The sequence below is a fragment of the Papaver somniferum genome, chromosome 8 (assembly GCF_003573695.1).
Source record: "Papaver somniferum cultivar HN1 chromosome 8, ASM357369v1, whole genome shotgun sequence".
Lineage (NCBI taxonomy): Eukaryota > Viridiplantae > Streptophyta > Magnoliopsida > Ranunculales > Papaveraceae > Papaver > Papaver somniferum.
In genome coordinates, this window is record NC_039365.1 from 73,619,026 (window position 1) to 73,641,771 (window position 22,746).

Genomic DNA, 22,746 nt, shown 5'->3' on the forward strand with positions numbered 1-22,746 from the left:
ACCGCTATCAGTAATACCCATGTTTCCGCCAACATTTATGTGGTTATCCGTGAAGGTGCCGCCATAGCTTTTAGTACATTTCCGTTACTGTCTTTGCATATGATTCCCGCTCTATATGGTCCTGGATTTCCTTTTGAAGCTTCATAAGTGTTTATCTTTATCCAGTGTAGTGTCGGTGCCTTCCATCCTATGTAGATAGTTGTTGGTGTAGAACTTTTTCATTGTTGACGTGTTGTTGTTGGGCGATTTCCCATGATTGGTGCCGAGTGTAGTTGTGCCCATCGGTATTCCTGAAACATAACCAGAATGATTTGGTACGTCTGCATAGGAATTTGTTATTGCCTTTTATAAACCTTTGCATTTCTTGCCATCCAGATGTGCCATATCGTGAAACCAAATAACGCCTTAGTTGGTTGTGAGGTGATTGATAATTTTAGGCTGTTCTTCGGGAATATAAGTTCGGGTTATCAATTGGTTCCTGTTCACCTTGATTTATCAAAAGACGGAACAAAAACTCGTAGGTATTTCTGTGGGAGACAAATTTATCTATTACCGTAGACTTTTCTATATGATACAGCTTTGTTTATTAAAGTCTTCGACTTTGGGTCGTAGCAACTCTTAGTTGTGGGTGAGATCAGCTAAGGGAATCAAGTGCATAGTATCCTGCTGGGATTAGAGACGTAAGGAGCGCAACTTTACCTTGGATCAGTGTGGGATTGATTGGGGTTCAACTACAGTCCAGACCGAAGTTAGTTTGTAGTATGCTAGTGTCTGTAACGGCTTAATGCATTGTGTGTTCAATCTGGACTAGGTCCCGGGGTTTTTATGCATTTACGATTTCCTCGTTAACAAAACTTCTGGTGTCTGTGTTATTTCTTTTCCGTATTATATTTGGTTATATAATTTAAATATCACAGGTTGTGTGTTGAATCGATCAATTGGGAAATCCAACCTTTGGTTGTTGATTGAAATTGGTTGATCCTTGAACATTGGTCTTTGGTACCGTTCAAGTGATTTCTCTTGTATTCAATTAGACTCGCAGATTTCTATTTGCTTGAGTAAGTATTGAATCGAGAAATTGAGATATAACTCCTTGATACACTTTTTATTAAGATTGAGTCTGACTGTCTAGTTGATTCTCTTAAAAGTATATTGGAGTTTGTCCATAGAGAATTCTGAGCGAAATATTGGGTATGGTTGTTAGACCCCCGCCTTTTCAATTAGTATCAGAGTAGGCAAACACGTTTAAAGACCTTATAAATCTGTGTTTGTAGCGATCTGACTATATGGACAGTAATCTCTCTGATAACGCAACACCAGATCAGAGATTCCCTGAGATGTTTCAAAATCTTGAGACATCTAAGAAATCTTCCGTTTCTGCCTCTGTGTCTGAATCTGACTTCAACTGGAAAAGTGTCTTGATGAACAGTTGGATGATCTTCAGATGAGAGTGATTCAGAGGAAGGACAAACTATTGATGAGGAAGTCTCTCAATATATCAAGTTGTTTGACTATGATTTGAAAGAAAAGAAGTCAACAGCTTGCTTGAGAAAATATTTGGCACCTCTCTGTCAAGAAAACGGAAAGATGAGAAAACTCTTTAAAGGTTATGATTGTGGATATAAACTTTTGCAATCTACCGTTAAAGATCGAGACGAAGACTTACGCTCAAAAAGGTCCGAGTGTGACAAACTTCTTCAAAATATCTTTCTGTTGAAAGAAAGGCTTGCGGAATCTGAAGCAAGATATGGCTCTCAACAAAAATGTTTTAATGACAGAGAACTCAGTCTCCTCGCCAGAGAAAAATCGTTGGAGACTGATCTCGTTGCTTCTCTTAATAAGGTAAAATCACTGGAAGAAAATCTGAAAGATTTAATTCTAGCTCTACAAAACTATCTTTTATGCTTAGATCATGTAAAGAACATCGTGATACACGTGGTCCGGGCTATAAGGGAATAGACTCTCCAAGTACTGGTAAGATTAATTTTGTTCATGCTAATGAAAACTCTTCATGTGAAAAAACTTTTCAAGCAGCCGACAATCTTTGGAACAATTGTACTCCTTCTAAATTAACTCGCATGAGAACAGGCAAGAACAAATCCTTTAACTACTATTATTGCGGAAATAAATGACATCTTGAACGAAGATGTCGTTTTCGACTGAGGAATGAGAAAGTTCACAACATTCTTGCATGAATGTTTAAAGAAGTAATTAAACCTATCTCTCATATTGTTGGAGTAAAACGCAGTGTCTGCAATCAAGAGAAATGTTGTGATGAGTCATTTATAGATAATGATTTTGAGAAAAAAAAATGCCTACGGTTGTAGAAGGAAGAATGACAGGTGGACAACTGACTCTTTAAATTACTCCAAGAAGAGAAAAAGGAATAGGAGAAAGAAAGAAAAGCCAAATTCTCTATCTCCTTCTAAAGAAGACAGTGAACCCGAGGTGTCTGCTCCAGATTTCATTCATATCAATAATCGAGTCTCGGAGCTCAAGATCAGCATAAACATACTTAAACGGAGCATCAAAAAGGCAAGGAAAGCAGCAAGTTCAGGTATTCCTTATTCCCCTCTGGTTAAATCTCTTTCTACTAATCCTAATGATTTTTCTGAAAATCTTCAAGAACGAAAGAGAGAAGAAGTCAATATTCTTGATGAGCAAAAAGCTCATCAAAATAAAATATGACTACTCAATGTAGCATCCTTCTTGTAATATGGAAGGATGCTTATAATTCTCAAGAAACCTGTGTGTCTTGAGAAAGTAGTTGTTGTTATATTTCTTTTTATTTACGAAACGATGGTCATTAAATTGTTGAGCCTTGCTCCAGTACTGTACATGATGTGATGTTTTTTGATCGTTCACTCTTGAGTATAATTTCTTGTTGATTGCCTTGATTTTCAACAATTCTCTTATGTTCCCTTGAACTAAGAAGGTCATCCTTTGTTTAGAATGATTCTTGAATTTTTTTCAAGTCCTCTTCTAAATTTAGCTCAATTATTCTTTTGGTCTTGTACCAAGGTTGTACCCATAAGTGCACGTACACCTGACCCACACGGAACGTATACGAGTATCCCTAGGGTTTCCTAAGAAACACTGATATATATATATATCATGCTCAGTTTTGGTACATACACGTTCCATAATGTCAAAAGGTTCACCTGATTTCTTTGTGCACAATGGATGGATGCAACAAGGAAGACAATTTTGAAAAGAGCAAGCCTATCGAGTTTCACGAGAACCCTGTTTTCATAACCTGCTATCATGCTGTTGATCGTGAAAACAAACTACCAGTTCAGATGTAATCACAACTGGTCGGAAATCTTCTTCAATATTTTGAGGTCATACGTGAACAACTTGGAATTGCAACAAGGAATCTTGATTTTCTGAAAAACGAACTTAAGAAAGCGACTGATGAACTTTTCCTTGTTCAATCTTTGGTTGCTGGCTATCTTTAATGTGTTTTCCGAATCATGTTCTCTAAGAGTTGTTTTGATTTTGTCTAGGAAATCTTCTTATGAGAATTTTATTCTTGTGTTTTAGGAAGAATAACTAGAGTTTGGAATAGCCATTATTGTGATTACACATAGCTATGTCCAACGTTTTCATCTTTATTGTTTTTTAGGTTTATTTGGTTGAATTTTAAAATTGTTTAGAAGATTATTTTTGCAGTATTAATCCTTATGGTTTTATATATTGCAATGTGTTATGGGATATGTGCGTTTTCATTCGTGAACTATGATTGTTCCATACTTTGTCAAAAGTTAAGTCTTTCATATGTCGATATATGCGAGTATTGATAAAAGAATGAATGAACTTTTGACATTACAAAAGTTAAGCCTATTGTATGTCATTATGCAAATATTGATGGAAGATAGGATGAACTTTTGTTTACAAGGATTATGTCTTTTGTATGTCATTGTGCAAATAGTGATGGAAAATAGAATGAATCCTTGTCTATTCCGTAATATTGATCTTCCCTGATCCATATTTTTATGTGTATACTGTGCGGCTCCATAAGCTCTCTTATGTTGAGCATTTCCGATTAAATTAATCATGGGTTTTCTTGTGGTTAATTTAATTGAGTATTTTGGATTCAAATTCATATTCGTATGTGATTTGTTATGTCCAAAGAAATCATTCTTTTCTTGTGAAAGTAAGGTCGCTCTTGTTGTTCTTTCGGGAATGACATTTTATGGGGGAGAGTTCTTAATTGAACTTGTGCTTAATTGCCAAATCTTTGTGGGGATTGCGGTTGTGGAATATTATAGGGGTTATCTTGTATCTTTATAAACTCCTTGATGAATGCATTTAGCTTCGGCTATATGATGGCATCTAAAAAGTTGATATGTGCTTTCTTTTGGTCATGAAATGTCTCTATGGAAATTTCATTAGGATCCCACTAGTTTTCACCATGCCAATTTTATTGACAAAATGGAGAGAATTAATGTGTAATTCACACTACAAATACATATGGTTTTCGGATCATTATGTAAGGGGGAGTGGTTTCCATGTGAGATGGAGTATTGACTAAGGTAGAGTGATACATATCACCATAGTATTGTTGTCGAAGTTGTGATACAATTGAACTTTGATACTGTGTAATAATACTATGACACTGTGTAACAATGATTGAGAACTCTTGTTTTCTCATTGTTATATCTATGGATTTTCAACAACGATGATGCTAAACTTACAACCTTTGGAATCATTGGAGTACTTGGAAGTGACGAAGATTTCGAGTAATGTTGAAGAACCAAGGAGATCATACAGGTGGAAGAGAAGCTACAAAAGTCTATTTATTTATTTTGTATTCCATATGTATTGATAGTTTTGTCACTAAAATTGACAAAGGGGGAGATTGTTAGAGCACTGCTCGGTCGAACTCGAAAGCGTTGCTATCTCAAGCTTGTTATCAAGTTTAGTTACCAAAAATACAAGTCTTGATTTCTAGTCTACTCATAGCTAAGTCTCGGACTAGGATAGAAAGTGTAGTTGAGCTCTAGACTCCATGGCGATCATCATACAAAGACGAAGAACTACTCAAGGAACTGGTGGAACTTCATCGAATAAAAGGTATGTGGAGACTTGAACTTATCTATCACTCAAAAGTATATCTACCCTATCTCCTATCTTGAGACAAAAATCGTATTGCTATATAGAATATGATTATACACATTTGCTATTTCGAGCCGAGTTTATCTCGCTTATCTATTTCTCGAAATATGTGTTGGTAAGCTTTCGCGTTGGCCAAGTTCATCTTTACTAGTGACGAAAGTCATATTAGTTTCAATTACTTGAAAATCGCTTTGACGAAAAATAGCTTGTGAACAACAACTATATAACGTCCTCTAAGAATGTTTCAATGATTGAAATGAGAGTTTAGAATATAAACTTGAAAGGATATAAACATTGTGTGATAACTCATACGTGTGTAAGTTCTTATTCCTTGAACCAGAGTATGCGTACTTTGCTGCTCAGGAAAACCGTAACTAAAGTCCGCGATCAGTACGCGTACTATCGGAAGTTCACATCCCTTGAAGTTATGCTGGAGTTTGTGAACTGAAAACAAACTTATTTCGGGTACTTAAGTCCGCGTACCAGTGTATGCGTACTTAAGTGGGTTAGTTTCTAAAAATGATTATTCGTGAACCTAAACTTATATAAACTAAGGAATGCATACTTGCGAACCGTGACTATAAAGTTCATGAATTTATTCGAGTGAATCAAACCGTTTTTGCTTCAATTGTGTCTTGTATACTTCTATGAGATCTAAGCAATTGAACAACTCTTTAACTAGTTCTCTTGAGTCATTTGAACTAGTTATGGTTAAGATGAATATGGTTGATATGAAAGTGCTCATATGGATAACCATTTGGTTAACTACTGTTGAACCAACTAAGTGTACATGTTTGGGTACGGTTATACAAACCTAAATAAACGTGCATTTCATTTGTGTATAACAAGCTAAGTTCGATCTAACGGTTGAAAGATATTAGCTTGAGTCTAATCTGGTTTTTATCTAACGGTGAATATTGAATGCTTTGTTACCAAGATAACTTAGATTGAAAACCCTGATTTGAAAGACTATATAAAGGAGAACTCTAGCAACTGGGAAACCTAATCCCCACATATTCTGTGTGATACTAGTTGTATTATCTAGAGTTGATTCTCCTTAACCTTAGGTTTCTATCGAGACCGTGTAGGTTAACGACTTGAAGACTTCATTGGGATTGTGAAGCCAGATCCAACTATTTTCTCTGTAGTTGCGTGATCTGATCTTGTTGTTTCTATCGTGTTTGAGTATGATGCGCGTCGTAGGTGCAATCAAATTAATATTTTATATTCACTCAATTAAAAATAATACAGTGGAAGTCAAGTTCGTTCCCACGAAGAGCAAGGAGTTTTAGTTGTCAAAAATGTCACAATTGGGGATTTTGTTTTAGATTCAAAGTAAAATCAAAGCAATTAAAAATAATTAAGTCGCAAGCAATGTAGAGAAATATGATCAGGGAATTCTTCTTCGTTACTAAAACGTCATCAAGTTGTTATATTCATCCATTAATACAATTAATCACATATTATTACCAACCGTGGAATAACAGCTAGCTCAGTGTTATCCCCTAAATTCCTTATATCACTGGGTACGGAAGCTCTCCAATACCATATTATATTCGTCGAAACCACCTAGTAGTATCTCACTCAAGGTGTAATTTGTCTGAATGCTTTATCTTTTGTGAATTATAGATTGATCCTAGTAGTTAGACTCTTAGCTCAAGGTCCACTTTCTAGTGTTGTTTATACATACAATCGCTACACAGAATCCCTCTGCAAGGTCTCGCGTTCTCTACTTTGTATGAATTATTCGACTATTACTGGAGAAGAAGATAACGATGAGATCGAGGATGTGGTATTTTTTTTATGGGGGAAAAGGAGAAAAAGGGGAGTTGAAGGGAATAGAAGGTTGATGATTACCTTCTCTCGTGAGAAGAGAAAAAAATTGGGAGTTGTGTTTCTTTTCAGGCGTGGGATGCATGGGTGGCAGAGGTGATGATGGTTGTAGTGGTTGTTGCTCGTTGGGTGGCTGTTGCGGTAGGTGTTCAGCCGTTGGTCACGGATAAACTAATACAGAAAACGAAGGGAGAAGAAGAAATCGATGAGATACGAGCTTGGTAGACAAAATCCCAGAAAGTTGAGCTTAATATTTTGCTTGTAAGGTTATAACACGGTCTGAATTAATAACATCTGCTTGATGAGATGAACATTAGTTCCAAGAACACACTGTTATTCCGCAAGAACAAGATAGTTGAGTGATGTGCGAATTTCGAATCTTGACTTTAGACAACTCAGGCGGCCAAAATTGACCAGTCGTTTTTTCTTCTCTTGCTTGTAATAGTTAATCGACTCTTAAACAAGGTTTAAAAAACGGGTCACGGCTCAGGTCATGGGTACTAGGCGTGACCGTTATAGTGTGTTTTGACGGGTGTGAGCACGCTTTGGGAAAAAACGTGTTATTCAGGAAAAAAGCGCGTTTTTTGTATGTTTTTCTATAAAAACGACCGTTATAACGGTTAAATAGGAAATTAAGAAACATTATGGTCTGAAATTCCTATCTGACGGTTATAACATGCGTGAAAACGTTATAACGTGTCTAAAAAACATTGTGACTAAGAATTTTTTTTCCTTTTTTAATACTCCCTCTGTCCCTAAATAGATAACCTATTTATTTTTAAAATTTGTCCCACTAATAGATGACCTATATCATTAAAAAAATGGGATATTTCTAAAACTATCATAATTGATCATTGTTAGTATAAGAATATGTATAATTTGATAGTCATGTTTATTCCTTACGTAGGTGTTTTAAAATATTCTTCACTATGGTATTTCAAAAGTATCATTGATCAACGTAATGCTATCGAGAGCATGTTTGTGGACAAAGAATTTTTGAAATTGTTAAAGGCAAAAACTAAACTAGCTAGAGATGTGAAGAATATTATTTCAAATGATATGTTCAGGTCGACGTGTCAAAATACGTGCATAATGGTTGGTCCTTTATTGAAAATGGTTCGTTTTTTGGACTCAGAAAAACCCACCATGGGTTATTTGTTCCATGCACTTGCTACATGTATGGATACTATATAAATGGGTTTGGGATCAAATCGAAATGCTTCTATCGTATGTGTAATAAAGAAACAATGGAAAAGTCAGTTGAGTTCTCCTCTTCATGCTGCAACGTATTTTCTTAATCCTTATTACATCTTTAACCCAACAACCAATCTCATCAATAATGAAATTTCTGAGCCCGAAATATGTTTTACTGAAGTTATATAAAAAATAGTTAGTGGCCCGCAAGAATAAGCGAAATGCATGCTAGAGGTAAAAAATTACTAATATTATTTCCAAATATGTTTAGTTAAGTGGTTTGAATTTCTAGCACCAAATTTACTTTTCTTCGTAGGAGGGAGGCATGCGAATGATGCAAGGTAAATTTGCATCACCATCAGCACGTATTAATTGTGGCTCAATACCGTGATCCTGTAAGTTGGTGGTTATCTTATGGTGTTGAGTATATCCATCCCTCCAGAAGATTGTAGTAAATATATTAAGTCAAACAAATACATCATCTGGATAAGTGAAGAATTGAAGTATGTTTAAAGAATCCACTCCAAACTACACAATCATTTACTTTCATCGAGAATACATGATCTTGTGTATGTTCAGTACAATTTGAAGTTGGAGCAAAAAAGAATTAAAGGTAAAGCAAGACAAAATAACATTGATATTCACGACGATCATAATCTACTAAGGGATGACAATATGCTTGAATGGATAACGGGGGAAGACGAAACACCGATTTTATTACCTCAAGAAGAACAATTGTTAAATATGCTAGAAGAGGAAGCCGTTAATAATCCATAGCCCGTCCCTCTACCATACAACTGGCATGATCCCGAAGTTGAAATCTCATACGAAAGGTTACCGGTGAGTGACTTTGTTTATGACTTTGGTAATCTTTCATTCAGAGATAATACACAAGGTTATGAGAATGTGAATCATACATATGATTTTCACTACACTACTAATCGTTCTGACCAGGGTGTCCAATATATGAACGAAGGATATAATTCTAATATTAATAACAAAATATAATGAAGTGGGTAACAATGATGATGAGAATGGAGGCTATTATGGTTATGATACTTATACGAACGAAGACAGCCAGTATCCCCCGATGATGACTATAATGAGGAAAGGAACCGCCGAGAAAATGAAAAATACATGAATAGATCGAAAAAGGGTGGTGGTCGTAGTTGGCTCGCGTAACTATTTTAAATGATAAACACTAGTTTAATAATATTATGTTTTTTAAAATTTGAAGTTTTTAATCATGTAGTTTACTTTCCCTGTATTATTTTAAAATTTTAATTTTACGTTTTAATCCTTCAATCCAGAAAAAGAAAAAAAACTAAAAAAAATGATAAAAAAATTATTTACACGATTATGACGTGCATGATAACGGGAAAACAGTTATAAAAAACGCACGTTAAAATGTTATTTAAAAGAAAAAAATATTCAAGCTAACTTTAGAAAAACGGTTATAACGTGTGTGAAAACTAAAAAACGGCTCTAAAAGACTGGCGTTATTTCCTATTTATCGGCATTATAAAAACACGGGGTTCGAGGACCCTCACGACCACGATATATGAGTGTGACCGTTTTAACGGCTGTTTTTTGAATAAAAACGGGTGTTTTTCAAACCTTGCTATTAAATCTACCTGACACTACTACCCATCATCTGAATTTCGATGTAAACTAGGTTGTTTTTATTTATTCTTCTTTGTGATAAGACCTCAACAAAAATCTGAATAACCTGTAGGGAAATAATTCCTTGGTTGTGGGTATTTTAGTCAGATGACAATAGCTTTGTGTCCAAATATGTTTATCTGAATTTAAAGTGGTATCTGTATTCTGAAATTTAAACTACTAAAAAAAAAAGAAAAAAAAAACATGCACTCCTAAATTATCAAGTTTCTTTTTCAGGCTCTCTTATTATTATTAGTACTTATATTCTTAATTATTATTCATTACAGTTCTTCATTTCTTATACAAACTGTCTAAATAATAATAAAGTCAGAGGTTAGCTTTTGTCCACACCCTCTCACTCTCTGTCTCTCTCTCTTCTGGTGCACTTTTCGGTTAGTAGAACACTTTTATGCATCTGCAATCCGTATGAGTTTAACTTTCAACACATTTCTGGACAGAGATGAAAACAGAAATAAAGAAAAGAAGAGATCATGGGTTTTTATCAGAGTTGAATATACAACACTTCCCCTTGACTCACACACTCTCACTTTCTCTCTCTCTCAGAGATGCTGAACAAGAACACTGTATATCAATCAAATATACTCATATAAATACATTAGAGAGAAGAAGAAGGTTGAATACAGCGAAGCAGAGATTTTTAATATATAAAAAAAGTGCTTGAGATTGAAATAAAATTTGTCTGTCTTTAAATTTTCATTGCAAGACTACTACTTGTGTCGTGGGTTACCCCACTGCAGCTTTTTGTCGTTCTCTTTCACTTTCTTTCACTCACTCACTCACTCACCCTCTCTCTCTCTTGATCTCTATACTTATACGAGTTTTGGGTTTCTTTTGTATTTCTTTTCTGGTCCTCACTTGGTAATGATTTTTCTTCTCGTTAAGTGTAGTTGAAGTAGTAAATTAGGAGCAGCATTAATCTGTTCAAAGTCTGTTACAAGTTCACAACAAAGAAGAAGAGGAGAAGAGCAGTTTCAAGAATGGGTATTAACTGACTGATCCGGTGGTGGTTTCTTTGAAGAAGGAAAAAAAAACACACTTTCTGCTTCTTGATTCAGGGTTTTCTTTCTCTTCATCAAATTTGTTTTTCTTCTTCTTAATTCTTCTGTTGTTTCTGTGGGAAATTTCTCTGCATGTCTTCACAGCAACAGAGACAGTTCGGTATAATGGTGGGAGGGAATATTAATAGTAACAATGTGGGATTGATTGATACAACATATACAAAAATATTTGTTGGAGGATTAGCTTGGGAAACTCAGAGAGATACTATGAGACGTTACTTTGAACAGTTTGGAGAGATTCAAGAAGCTGTTGTGATAACCGATAAGAATACTGGAAGATCTAAAGGATATGGATTTGTAATTACAATTTTCTCTCTCTCTCTATCTATCTCTATCTCTAATTTGTTTTCATTTTTTGTGATATTTTATTAACATGGGTTTTTGTTTTGATTTAATGTAGGTGACATTCAAGGATCCAGATTCAGCTGTGAGAGCTTGTCAAGATCCATCTCCTGTAATTGATGGAAGAAGAGCTAATTGTAATCTTGCCTGTCTCGGAGCTCAGAGGCCTCACCCTTTGTCTGCTTCTCAACATGGTTCTTTTTCTCTCTCTCCCTCAACTTTCTTAATGATCGACTACGATAATTTTTAAAAGAAACTAACCTCAATCCATGAACCACAGACATAGAGATGCGTTCAATCAAGATAATACTAACTTTTCACATTTGATCATCTTAATTCTTAAGTTTTCTCTTATTTTTCCTTTTTTCAGATTATGGAAACACCCACACTAATATCTCTCTGTTGCTCAGAATTTTATACATGCTTCAGTTGATCTACTATTTAATCTTAAAACAGTTAGTAATTCTGCAATTTTTTAACCTTGAATTTGTTTTTATATATATATATATATGCAGGTTTGGGAAGGTTTAGACCAGGACATGGATCAGTAGTTACTGCACCAACTTATGAAGGATCTTCTGCCTCTACATATTTCAATCAACCTTCTCCGTACACATTTCCATATTCAACTTATGGGTACTAAAAAAATCCAAAGGACCTTAAAATAAAAAATTGTTTCAGTTATTGGTGTTTTGAATTTCTGCATTTTCCTGATCCTCTTTCTTTATCAGGTATTCCGGTTATTCTCAGGAAAATATGTATCAGATGGTGAGGATAATTTCCTTTCATCTGTTGATCACGTTAACCAATTTTATTACCGTTGTTGAATAGAAATTAAGTCTTCCTATTGAACTAAATTGTAGAATTACTACAATGTATATGGAGGGCAACAAATTCCAGCTGCTGCTTACTATGCGGCTGGAGGGGCAGCGTCTGGAACTCCTGGGATTGTCCCCAACTTCTACCCATTCTATATGCAAAATGGTCAAGCTCAAGGTCTCAGAGTTCAATATCCTCAATGGGTTCAATATCCATATATATCTCAACCTTATACGCCTGCAGTACTTCCAATACCTACTCCAGTTTCCCCCGTAACCACCATTACAGGTTTGAATTCTTACTCGAGAAATGAATCACATTACTTATGTATATCATGTTTTCATTTTGATCCATTAGTGGGCATTGATATGTAGCAGGTGTGACTTTAACTACAGAAGGTTCTGTGGGTACAAGAACGATCACGATAAAAGACCCGGGATCGGCTAGAACTGAACAGAGTTCAACTTAGTTCTAAAATGATAGTAGAAATGTGAGTTCTTCCAAGACTAACAAGAATGAGTTTAAAGTGGGGAGAAAGGAATGAGGAATTGGAAATGAAATTGCTGATAATTACCAAGTCGTTAGAAGAATAGAAAAGAAATATGGGAGATTTCTTTTTCTGTTCTTTATAGTATAATGGGCTGAGTCATAGAATTAGAGAGAAGAAAAAATCAACAAAAATACCATCATCAGCATGAAGTTGTTCCTTCATGGGGAGGACTACTTAAGGATATATATAGAGATATAGCTAACTATGATCTGTTGGATCGTTTCGTCCTTCAAGTTAGATTTTATCGTCGTCATCATCAACATACATTGTAGGAAAATAGTGAGAGTCTTAGTTTTTAAGTTAGACTATCATCATATTTGTTTATGTATCAAACACAAGGTTGAACAAAATATTGATTTGTAATCAACCTGAAATACTCATTCTTAGATTAAATTTTGTGTCTCATGAAGTGGGGTCTTCATGAAGATACTTGGTTATGTTTAGTAGTAAGTCGATTCTGAAGATTTGTTTTATGTCTCGGAATCGACGTTTTTCTTTGTTTAATCAGGATCCTAATTTTCGAGACCTGATAATTCAGAAGAAAGAAAAGGCGAGCTTCGGACAGCTTGACCTGAATGTAATTTTTTTATTTGTTGTTTGTTCATCTTCATTATTATCATTTCATTTATGGATTAATGTAGGATTGGTTTAGGGTAAAACAATAATTCTTTCTTTCTAATTTTGGATATCATTATATGATGCATCACACTTTTAGTTTTTAGTCCTAGTGGTAGCAGCAGCCATAGTATCTTGTTTACATGTTCTAGTGTTTTTCTGTATCATTGATTCAGGGTAATAACTTTAGGTTATGTAGAGGATGTTTGGAATCCAAGGTATATGATGGGGATGAGGTTGTTTCAACTTTTCTGTTACAAAGTTGGTGCACGCGGGTCTGTGTCACTTGCTTCTTTTTGAATCTTACAATTTGAACGAGAAATGTTGGAGAAGCTTCTTGTAAAAGTAAACAAAAGAATCCAAGGATTTTTACTGTTTTTGTTGTCATTTTAAAGAGCGGAAATAAAGCCCGTAAAAATGCAAAAGATGGTAGTGTTAGGGGAAAATACACTCCAATCATTTACAAGTCTACGTATTTTTAACTTCTCTCATTAGTTGGAAGGATTCTTTAGAATGGACCTCTGGTTTCCAACTCCGGAGTTCAAATTTCTGTTCTTGTCCTGTAGTTCTCTCTGTACCGATGACATAACTCGGAGATCACAAAGATGAAACAACATTATAATATGCCAGTCGTCTAAAAACTAAACGGCATCTAGATATTGACGAAAGACGACAGTCCTATAGTTCACATGCCAAGATCTTAATTTCTGTATGCATAGACATATGGGGCTACTACACAATCCAACAGTCGTGCACCCGACCTTTGTAAGCCGTCTTCCAGATATTTTACTCCAGCAAGAAAGGAAGAAAAGTATAAGCAGATTGAAAATTGTACCCCCTTGGAGACCTATTCTGTTAGATAAAGAAATTTTTTTGATTTTATAAATTTCTATAGTTTTTTCTTGTTTTACCCTTAATTATATTCTCAATGTTAGAGACATATATCGATGATTCCCAAGCAAATAAATAGGGATAATGTAAGGAAAAAATCGTTCTGAAATTTGGGCTCCGCCTATATAGTGGTGCAAGGAAAAATGAAAATCCGCCTATATAATAGGTACGGAGGGAGTATTCACTACTGCAAAATTGTTTTATGTCCAACAAGATTGTGACAGCGGAAAAAAATTGCCATACCATCTGAAAACCACAAAGACGGACCACTTAAAATCAATTAGACGAAGATACCTACGCACTAATAACGCCAAAGAAGAAAATAATTTGGATAGTAAGATGGATAGAAACTGTCGAAATCATATAGTCTAAGCTTTTGGTCCATCTTCCTACAAGACAATTTGCTACAGTTTTCATGTTAAATGATAGATATTAATTCTTTCAAAGCCTCGAAGTTCCATTCCAACTCTACATACTAGAAACTAACAGAACATACATATCCTTAAACCTACATAAAACAAAAGATCGCAGACTAAATATGAAAAAGAAAGAAAGAAAAAACGAGAAATAGAAAAACTATAAACGAAAACCCCGATCAGAGGTATCTTTAAATATTATCTGTATATCGAGTAGTAGATACATAAAGCGGTAACATAGTCTGGGAGACCTGCAGCCACAACTGGAATGCAGGACGGCATATTTAGATTCTTGCCTCTTCAGCTTGACCGTCCTGGAAAAACAGATAACTGCATAATCATTTCAGAAAACAACCAAGAAAAACAAAAATGGAACTCTTTTTGACAAGATTCTGGACTATTGTGCTTTAAAAATGGAACAGCCCACTTGCACTTGAATACATTTGTTCTTTGCAGAACCTGCATTAAGATGATTCATGAGACGTTCTTTTTTGTGGATCATCTCAATATTATTGCATACACTAAGAAAAACCTCTAACCCCATCATAATTTGACCAAACATGAAAAGCAAACTGGGAAGCTTAATGTTCGAAAAGCCCTTGTATCATCTTCATGTCAACTCCAAAGGTGGGGTAGACATAAAGTGTATGGACAAGTGAAGTGTCAAGATAAACAGTAGGGTGCAAATGTCATGCTTAAAAAAGAAAATAAATACAATATAAACCTCAAATTGCAGACCTGCTAGCACTCAGTGTATTGCTGGACGAGGCGAACGCGGGCGAACTGGCGTCTTTGAAGGGCTTACTCTGGATTCAGTAATTCATTGAATGGTTAAAGACAAAGTGTAACAACCAGGCATCAACCTAGAACCTTCTGCTTAAAAAGCCAAAAAAGAGATAATTTTGACAACATACCTAATTGGTAAGGATCCCAGCACCACACCACTACAATTCAGAGCAGCAATTGCACTTTCAGCCTGTAATGATAGAGACACTAAGTATAATAATAAATGCAGATGCAGAAACAGATATCACGAATACAAAGTAAATGAGGACTACTATCGTACGTTTAACATGAAAATATAATATAGCAAGCGAATTATTTCAGTATAAGCAAAAACTGGCTACCACTTTAGTTCCAATTAGAAGGTTCAGAACATCCTTCCTGCATGTAAATGTCTGTTCAGATAGGAAAGATATCAGGGGATTTTTCTAGTAACAGTACAGTTTTCTACTATTTGATACACTTAACCAATTTGTTCAAAGCTTTATGAGGTCAAGATGAGAAAAAAAAGCACACAGATCTTTAAGATATGCACAGAATTACAGAAGCATGGAACTTAGCCAACTGAGACAGAATGCTCTACGACTCGACAATGCCAGGTCCAACAAGTGTCAAGATCAATTATGGGCTAAGCAGTATACTTCCATTTTAATCGCATTTACATGATTTATCTCAACTCTTCGTGGTGATGTATATAAGGTTGTGCTTTGTAACAGCTAATTCCACGGGATCAGATGCTTTTCCATGTTTATTTTACTGTTTGATTAATAATCCAATTTCATAATATTAAGGACCCATTAGAGAAAAAGAAAAAAAGAGTGGCTGAAACCCAGAAGTGGGGTTTCAACTATATTCCACGGGAAGTCTTTGCTTGCCACCCCAAAGGATATGTTTACGTATACTTCCTTGTTATCAAACATAGCCTACCATTCAACTTTTAACACCACACCGTCATTAATGAACCAAGATTCCCAATACCAGCGAACCAGCTAAGCGCATCCTATATTACTAACTTGCATAAAAGATTGGGCTTACATATCACGCTTATTATAATTTACATGCAAGGTTGTGCTTTTTAATCCAAATACTACACTTTAGAAAGAAAGAAAGTAAGAAAGAAAGAAGGAAGACAGACTGCTAGTTATGCTCCTAAAGGTTGTTACAAGGTCAACATAAACTAACTGCTATAAGAAAGCTTAAATGTCAATCAACTTTTAACTTTCAAATGTAATTACATTTCAGAACCGTGTGTTCATCTTGCAAGGATGGCCGGCAGAAAATCCACCAATGGATGATTATATACACATAGCTTACGCGGGTTGGACATGTAAAAAAGCCGATTGCAAATACCGTCCCTTTGACAAAAGTATACATCGAAAAGTAGTTTCTGAATTCATGCCTTACAAAGATAGTCTAAATATTGAAGTCCAAAACGGAAATACTGATAGAGACTAGTTTATTGATATACTAACTTACTCCCCTAATTAAATTGCTCTCTATAAAGCTGGTGTTTTCACCTTTAAGCAACATGATTTTTTTCATCTCTTGCCGTTGGGAACTCACTAATGCTCTAAAATGGTGTAGCAGGGGTACATTAGAATTTTTGTGGATTTAATTCTTCTCCGTGAACTTTGATACAGTTACTAACAGATGAAGAAAAAAGAGTGTCTTTCAAACTTCAAGATCTAACTGAAGAAATGTAGCCTTACTTGCTGAAACATGAAGTAAATTACTAAAAAATTACAAGCATGAGCTCTACGTTCTATATCATGAAAGATTATCATCACAATCTTACTGACAATCAAATACAGAATAGTGAAACATTGTTGTAGCTAATCACCTAGCAAATAAAATAATCATACCAAGTATACATACAAAACAGAAGGTCCTCCACATTCTTTCCAAGTGTTTTCAAGTCCATTTTTACTATCAAAACCACCTCGTCATTAAACTACCTCATCATTACCTTCCATTGGTTACACATGTTTCATCCAGTTTACTCCAGTGCCATCAGTCTTTGTTTACATGATCAAATCACCCCAAATCATGTAGGCTCAAGATACTTGTTCTCTCGCAGATAAGGAACATAATACTTTTGCTGTACTTCAAATACATTACACAGAAATTTCTCTTTGTTATGACCTATCAAATTATTAAGAACTCAACGGCCTATAGAACAATCACCTATTTATGGCAAATGACTAGGAAATCCTGTAACTACTTACATTTTCCTTAAAACTTCAAAAGTCAGACCTTGTCCAAAAGTTTCTTTCTAAAGATTATTATATTTGTAATGTGACTTCAAGCCTATTTATCATACTGATTGGGACAATCCAGCCACTGCTATGCTTTGACTAATACTTCCTGTTGAAACGTGCTAGATTGATTAACTTTTTTCTTGTTAAGTTCAGTCAAAACAGCATATGCAGACTGTAAACGTTTTTGTAGCTCCTTTCATAGGCAGCCGAGAATATTGTTGAGTTCATTTCGGTAAGTTCAGACATCACAGTCTGCTTACCAACCCTTATCAAAGATAATTCATCCTTCATATAGTTTTCTTGACACAATAAAACAGCTTATAAGTTCTCACTTAATGATGTAGAAGCAGTAGCAATAACTAATGATTAGCTGATACTAACTATTCTACAGTCCTCTAATACCAACATATTTTGCCATTCAAAAATAGTAAATCTAGTCAGAAGGTCTACTCTCTTTTTCATGTGCGCAACGAAAATCAGATAAGAATAAGATCATTCAGGTTTAAGGTTTGAACCTGCAGTTCCATCGAACAGTAAGCTTCTGATAGAAGTAGTAACTTCTGTCGAGAACTAAATGACTACAGTGATACAGTGATGTTTCTGCTGTAGATTACATCAGATAAACAACATTCTGTTACTGCTTCTATTTAATTTTCAACAAGCTACTCTGGAGAATCATATTCACCACAGATTCATATAATAAGGTAGGCAGAAAACTATTTCACAAAAATCGACTCTACTATCGAAGCATCGATACATACATCTCAATACATTCTTATCATCTAAGAATGTTTCAGAACTCTACAACGCCATGACCACTTTCATATCTATAGAATCTACACACAGCAGACACGGCATATTTGCACCTTGGAAGAAAGCACATTTGACACCGCACTATACTGAACTAGTGATAATGCAGTGGAACCCAATATCAATAATCTCATTTGAGCATTCTCAAGTAGTACGAAACTTATTCAAGGAGCTAGAAATTCATGCTAATGACAAATTAGGATAATCAAGTTCCAGACTACGCTTATAATAGCTCAACTGTGGAGTAATCCATACTTGTTTCTGTTTGGAATACAAAACATACCACTGTAAACTTAACTGTGGTATATTTCACTGTACTTTAACTGTTCAAACCAACTCTTTTTCTAAGAAAGTTCGGATATACATTCCAACATTTCAATCTACAGATATTGGGGGTCCTACATTTAGAACTAACATGTTCCTTAACCTCATAATTTCCAATTCCAAAGCGGCTATCACAAGAAATAACGTCATAGAAGTGTAGTGGATCATGTTGAATGACTTCATGCTCTGTTGTTCACAGGAATTCCAACAACAAAACATCTGCAGATCTTTTGACCTTTGTCTATACACTTCCTATAGAAGTGAAGACACTACTCAGTTCTCGGATCTACACATGTAAACCTAATCTTGTTCCATCCTAAAACATAAATCCGATGGTGTAACAGGAGAAAGAAAGCTGCTTTGCGTATCTAATTTGAACCTTAAATTTGCTAGAGTTTTTTTCTCTAGCGAATACTAGTTCCCTCTAGTCCCTTAGATTGATCTGATATCAAGTTTTTCCGCTTTTAAATAATCAGATATAAGACAAATTAACATGAAAGCAGCACCAGTTAAAAAATAAAACAGAATATATAGGAAATTACCATTATAAACTCGACAAAAGCAATACGAGTAGAATGGTGATAGTCTCCGAGAAGTCTCAAACGGTAAACCTACACATAAGATATGCCTAATCAGTTCTTTCGTGTGCCAAAAATAGGGTGTAAATCTCATGGAATTGTAAGAGTAGCAATCACCAACCTCTCCACATATTGATTCAAAAAAGAGTTTAACATCTGCTTGAGAGACCTACAAAATGACCGAGAAAGTAATTCACACCTGAACCAAAACAAGTTCACTAAAGAAACTCCAAAACTACCTTTTTATCAATGTTTGTGCAGTAGATGGTTCTTGCACACATCTCCCGCTCATCTTCAGACTGCCCCATAACAACAGTTTCAGCATTATCAAAAGTTAAGAATACAAGAATTCGTGTACTATTTTCTCAAATTCAAATGGAAGTGATAAATCAGTGCCATCAGATAAGCAACAAAAAAAAAAAAAAAAACAGCTTTCTTACCCTCGGCAAAAATGTTGGGTTAACTGGCGCAATTGCAGTTTTCGAAGGCAGAACCCTTACTGGGTAATAACCAAGCATTGTCCCAGCTAAACTCAAAGCAGCTCTTGCACCATCTAAATATGACGATAAAAATCTTTAAAATAGAACAAAGCGGGATATTCATTAACTATTTCTATCAGTAATATACTCATTAAAGGTAGTGACATTTACCCTCGTCAGTGAACTCAATGAAAGCAAAGCGAAGAACAGAGTTAGGATCACCACAAATGCGACAGTCCACAACCTTTAAACACAAAATATAAATTATTCATAGAAATTAGTCTGAACTCCCAACACAATAAGCACTTCAAAATGACCTCAAGGACTAGAAGGTTACCTGTCCACAGTTGATGAAGAGAGCAGCAAGCTGTTCTTCAGTAACCTTAGTGGTACAAAGAACCAATTACCAAAATTTAGTTCAATAATCAGTGAAAACACATAAAAACCTAAAAATATAGAGCAAGAGCAAACTTGGGAAACAAACGTAATCAAGTTTACCTGGTGATCAATGTCAGATACATATACAGTGCGCCTAATTATCTCTTCTCGTTGCGCCATACTTGTTCGACTATTCATCCTGCGCTTTCCCTGGCTAAAGTTATTCTTCTTCTATACATAAAAGGATGTAGAAAGAAAAAACAAGATATCAGAAACAGAAAAATGACGTCAAACAAATAAAAATCGGAACAAAAATCAGAGTTCGATCATACCCTTCTGTTAATATTTCCATTGACATTTCCATTTCCATTACCATTGTCACTATGCATGGCAAAATTGTTAGGGTAAAAACCAGCACCTCCTACTGATCCATTGTTAGATAGTGAAGGAGGAACAAATTCTTCAGCCATGGGATTCAACTTAGAGAGAAGTTCCTCAAAATCTCTCATATCCCTTTTAAACCCTTCACTTACTTCACCATTTCTCTGTAAATCTACACCATTTTGTTGTTGATGATTCTGTTGTTGTAATCCATAACCCGAATTTCCATTAGTCATAATAATCGAACCAACCCCATTATTAATTTCTCCTTGATCAAGACTGTGATGATGAATCTGAGACATGTGGTTGTTGCTCATGTGAGCAGCAGCAGGGTAAGTCTGCTGCTGTTGTTGATGAAATTGCTGAACTTTCAAGTGAAAATTAGGATCCACCATCCGAATCCCTAGATTGTTGTTTTGATCAACAAGATCGTTTGAAGAATTCTGTGTTGTTTGTGTTTCAAAATTCCTACTTGATGAACCATTAACCACCAAATCAACAGTAGCATTTTCAACGACCGCCATGATCAAACCAGAAAAAAACACAGATATATTTTCCCAAATTCAACCAAAACCCACTTCTTATTTCTCCTTCTCTTTCAAAATCACTCTGCAAAAAATTTTTTCTTTTGAATAATCGATTCATTTATGATCAAAATAAAAATTGCCCTAAAAAGTGAAAAAATACGACTTAAAAATTACATAAGAAATCGTACCTTTTATATTTATTATCTAAATCTTCTTCATTTAATCAGTCATTCGAATCATACACTTCTAAAAATCCCCAAACAGAAAAGGAAATCAAAAATTTAGTCTGCGAAATCAACCAAGAAAACAAGAAGAGAAATTTCTACTATTTGTTTTAGTATTACTATTTATTTATTTAATTAAAATTTCTAGAGAGAAGGTGTCTGTGTGAAGTTATTTTAGTAGTTCTTCGGATCGTCCGTTTCTTCTCTTCTACTTCGTACTTCAAATGGTATTATACAAATGTCCATTTATTTCCTCGTTTAATTGGCCCCCCTAAAAACAATTAGGGCCCTGTACTACAGGATAAAAAGGGTCATGAAATAGCAAATATGGGTTATCTTTTATCCCATTTTTTTAAATGGCTAAACTACCCCTAAATGATTAGCGTTAATGGTTAGTTAAGTTAAGTTAATTAGTTTGTTTAAGTTAAAATCAGATTTAAGAGTTAAAATTGGGGGTGGGGTGGGGTGGGGTGGTGTTTTTGTGTGTTGAGAAGAAGAAGAGGAGTTTTTGTGGGAAAAGTTAGGGTTTTTAGAAATTAGTGATTGTAGTGGAGGAAATGATGTTGGTGAAGCTTCAAATAACAAACATGATTGTGTTGAAGGTGAGATTGTCTCAACTAATCCTACGGATTGGATGTTTGATGAACAAATGTTAATAGAGGAAGCCATGAATATTGGTGCAAATGAAGATCTCATTGCTCAAAATGAAGGAACCAACCCTCAAAATGAGGAGCCCCAAGCTCAAAATAATCAGGTAAACATCTTATACCCTTCGATTTGTGTGTTTGTTGCTCCAAGTGGTCAAATCATCCCTACTATGGAACAACTCAGTGTAAGGGTCGTCAGAGTCGGGGGGTGTATACCCAAACGACTATGTGAGATCGTCAATATATTGACATTATTAATAACGACTCAAACCTGCAACTTTTCCAGGTTATGAAAAATCGTTAGGGTAGTGTGATACAGATTGACGACCCTTTTTAGCTAGGTCACCAAGAGTCGTTATGTTTTTTGGTTAACACAGGAAGGACTCTAAAACCAAAACTCCCTGTAAAATGTAACACTTAGGGTCGTCATATTTGTAGTCATACGAAATGACGATCCTAGCTAGCCATCGCAAATGTTATGAAGGGTCGTTAGGTGCCGTAGTAATATGGTGTAACGACTCTTCCACTGGATTTTCATAATTTTTGATTTCATAGAATCATTTTATTGAATCGTAAAAGACATACATCTTGCATAGCGTTGCGTTGAAGGAAATGAAATACAATAGATAATAACGATGCACTTATACATTTAACCATAAATGGCGTAATTATACATAGTGCCTTCCAAGATAAAGTAGCAATGGTCGAACTCAAACTTTTTCCCACGAAGCACCTCATATCGCGCATACGCCTTCCCCAATGACGAATCCGACGAATCATTATCGGGGTCTCTTGGTTCGTCGATGGACAAGGGTACCTCATTCGGCTTTTTTCCTCA

At 35.2% G+C, this 22,746-nt stretch overlaps 2 protein-coding genes across 6 annotated transcripts; one reads left to right on the top strand and one right to left on the bottom strand.

The window, feature by feature from the left end:
• The first annotated feature begins 10,544 nt into the window (after positions 1-10,544).
• LOC113301578 (RNA-binding protein 24-B-like) lies at positions 10,545-13,291 on the top strand. 2 transcript variants are annotated; one of them, XM_026550351.1, is made up of 6 exons: positions 10,545-11,183; positions 11,287-11,422; positions 11,744-11,864; positions 11,960-11,996; positions 12,092-12,335; positions 12,422-13,291. In XM_026550351.1, the coding sequence occupies exons 1-6, from the start codon at positions 10,959-10,961 to the stop codon at positions 12,514-12,516; spliced, it is 858 nt and encodes a 285-aa protein (XP_026406136.1). In that variant the 5' UTR covers positions 10,545-10,958; the 3' UTR covers positions 12,517-13,291. The 2 variants fall into 2 exon arrangements, with proteins under 2 accessions (XP_026406136.1, XP_026406137.1); XM_026550352.1 differs by having other exon boundaries at positions 10,558-11,183; positions 12,425-13,276.
• Positions 13,292-14,513: 1,222 nt separating this feature from the next.
• On the bottom strand, positions 14,514-21,474 carry LOC113301579 (polyadenylate-binding protein-interacting protein 12-like). Of its 4 annotated transcripts, none has more exons than XM_026550355.1 (12): positions 21,226-21,474; positions 20,462-21,119; positions 20,250-20,357; positions 20,089-20,133; positions 19,923-19,995; positions 19,713-19,825; positions 19,512-19,571; positions 19,394-19,441; positions 19,237-19,305; positions 15,434-15,495; positions 15,258-15,325; positions 14,514-14,833 (listed from the first exon to the last, which is right to left on the bottom strand). In XM_026550355.1, exons 2-11 carry the CDS (start codon positions 21,032-21,034, stop codon positions 15,268-15,270), a joined length of 1,209 nt encoding a protein of 402 aa, XP_026406140.1. In that variant the 5' UTR covers positions 21,035-21,119; positions 21,226-21,474; the 3' UTR covers positions 14,514-14,833; positions 15,258-15,267. The 4 variants fall into 4 exon arrangements, with proteins under 4 accessions (XP_026406140.1, XP_026406138.1, XP_026406139.1 ...); XM_026550353.1 differs by having other exon boundaries at positions 20,250-20,360; XM_026550354.1 differs by having other exon boundaries at positions 14,514-14,849; positions 20,250-20,360.
• Between the last annotated feature and the right edge of the window lie 1,272 nt (positions 21,475-22,746).

What these genes read in the sequence shown, in the direction of transcription:
- LOC113301578 (XM_026550351.1), top strand. Translation starts at nt 10,959, where the DNA reads ATGTCTTCACAGCAACAGAGACAGTTCGGTATAATGGTGGGAGGGAAT. An exon ending in GATCTAAAGGATATGGATTT is followed by an intron (nt 11,184 to 11,286) that starts GTAATTACAATT and finishes GATTTAATGTAG; the next exon opens with GTGACATTCAAGGATCCAGA. An exon ending in CCCCGTAACCACCATTACAG is followed by an intron (nt 12,336 to 12,421) that starts GTTTGAATTCTT and finishes ATTGATATGTAG; the next exon opens with CAGGTGTGACTTTAACTACA.
- LOC113301579 (XM_026550353.1), bottom strand. Translation starts at nt 21,034, where the DNA reads ATGGCGGTCGTTGAAAATGCTACTGTTGATTTGGTGGTTAATGGTTCA. An exon ending in ATGGAAATATTAACAGAAGG is followed by an intron (nt 20,361 to 20,461) that starts GTATGATCGAAC and finishes TTTTATGTATAG; the next exon opens with AAGAAGAATAACTTTAGCCA. An exon ending in CATTGAGTTCACTGACGAGG is followed by an intron (nt 19,826 to 19,922) that starts GTAAATGTCACT and finishes CGTCATATTTAG; the next exon opens with ATGGTGCAAGAGCTGCTTTG.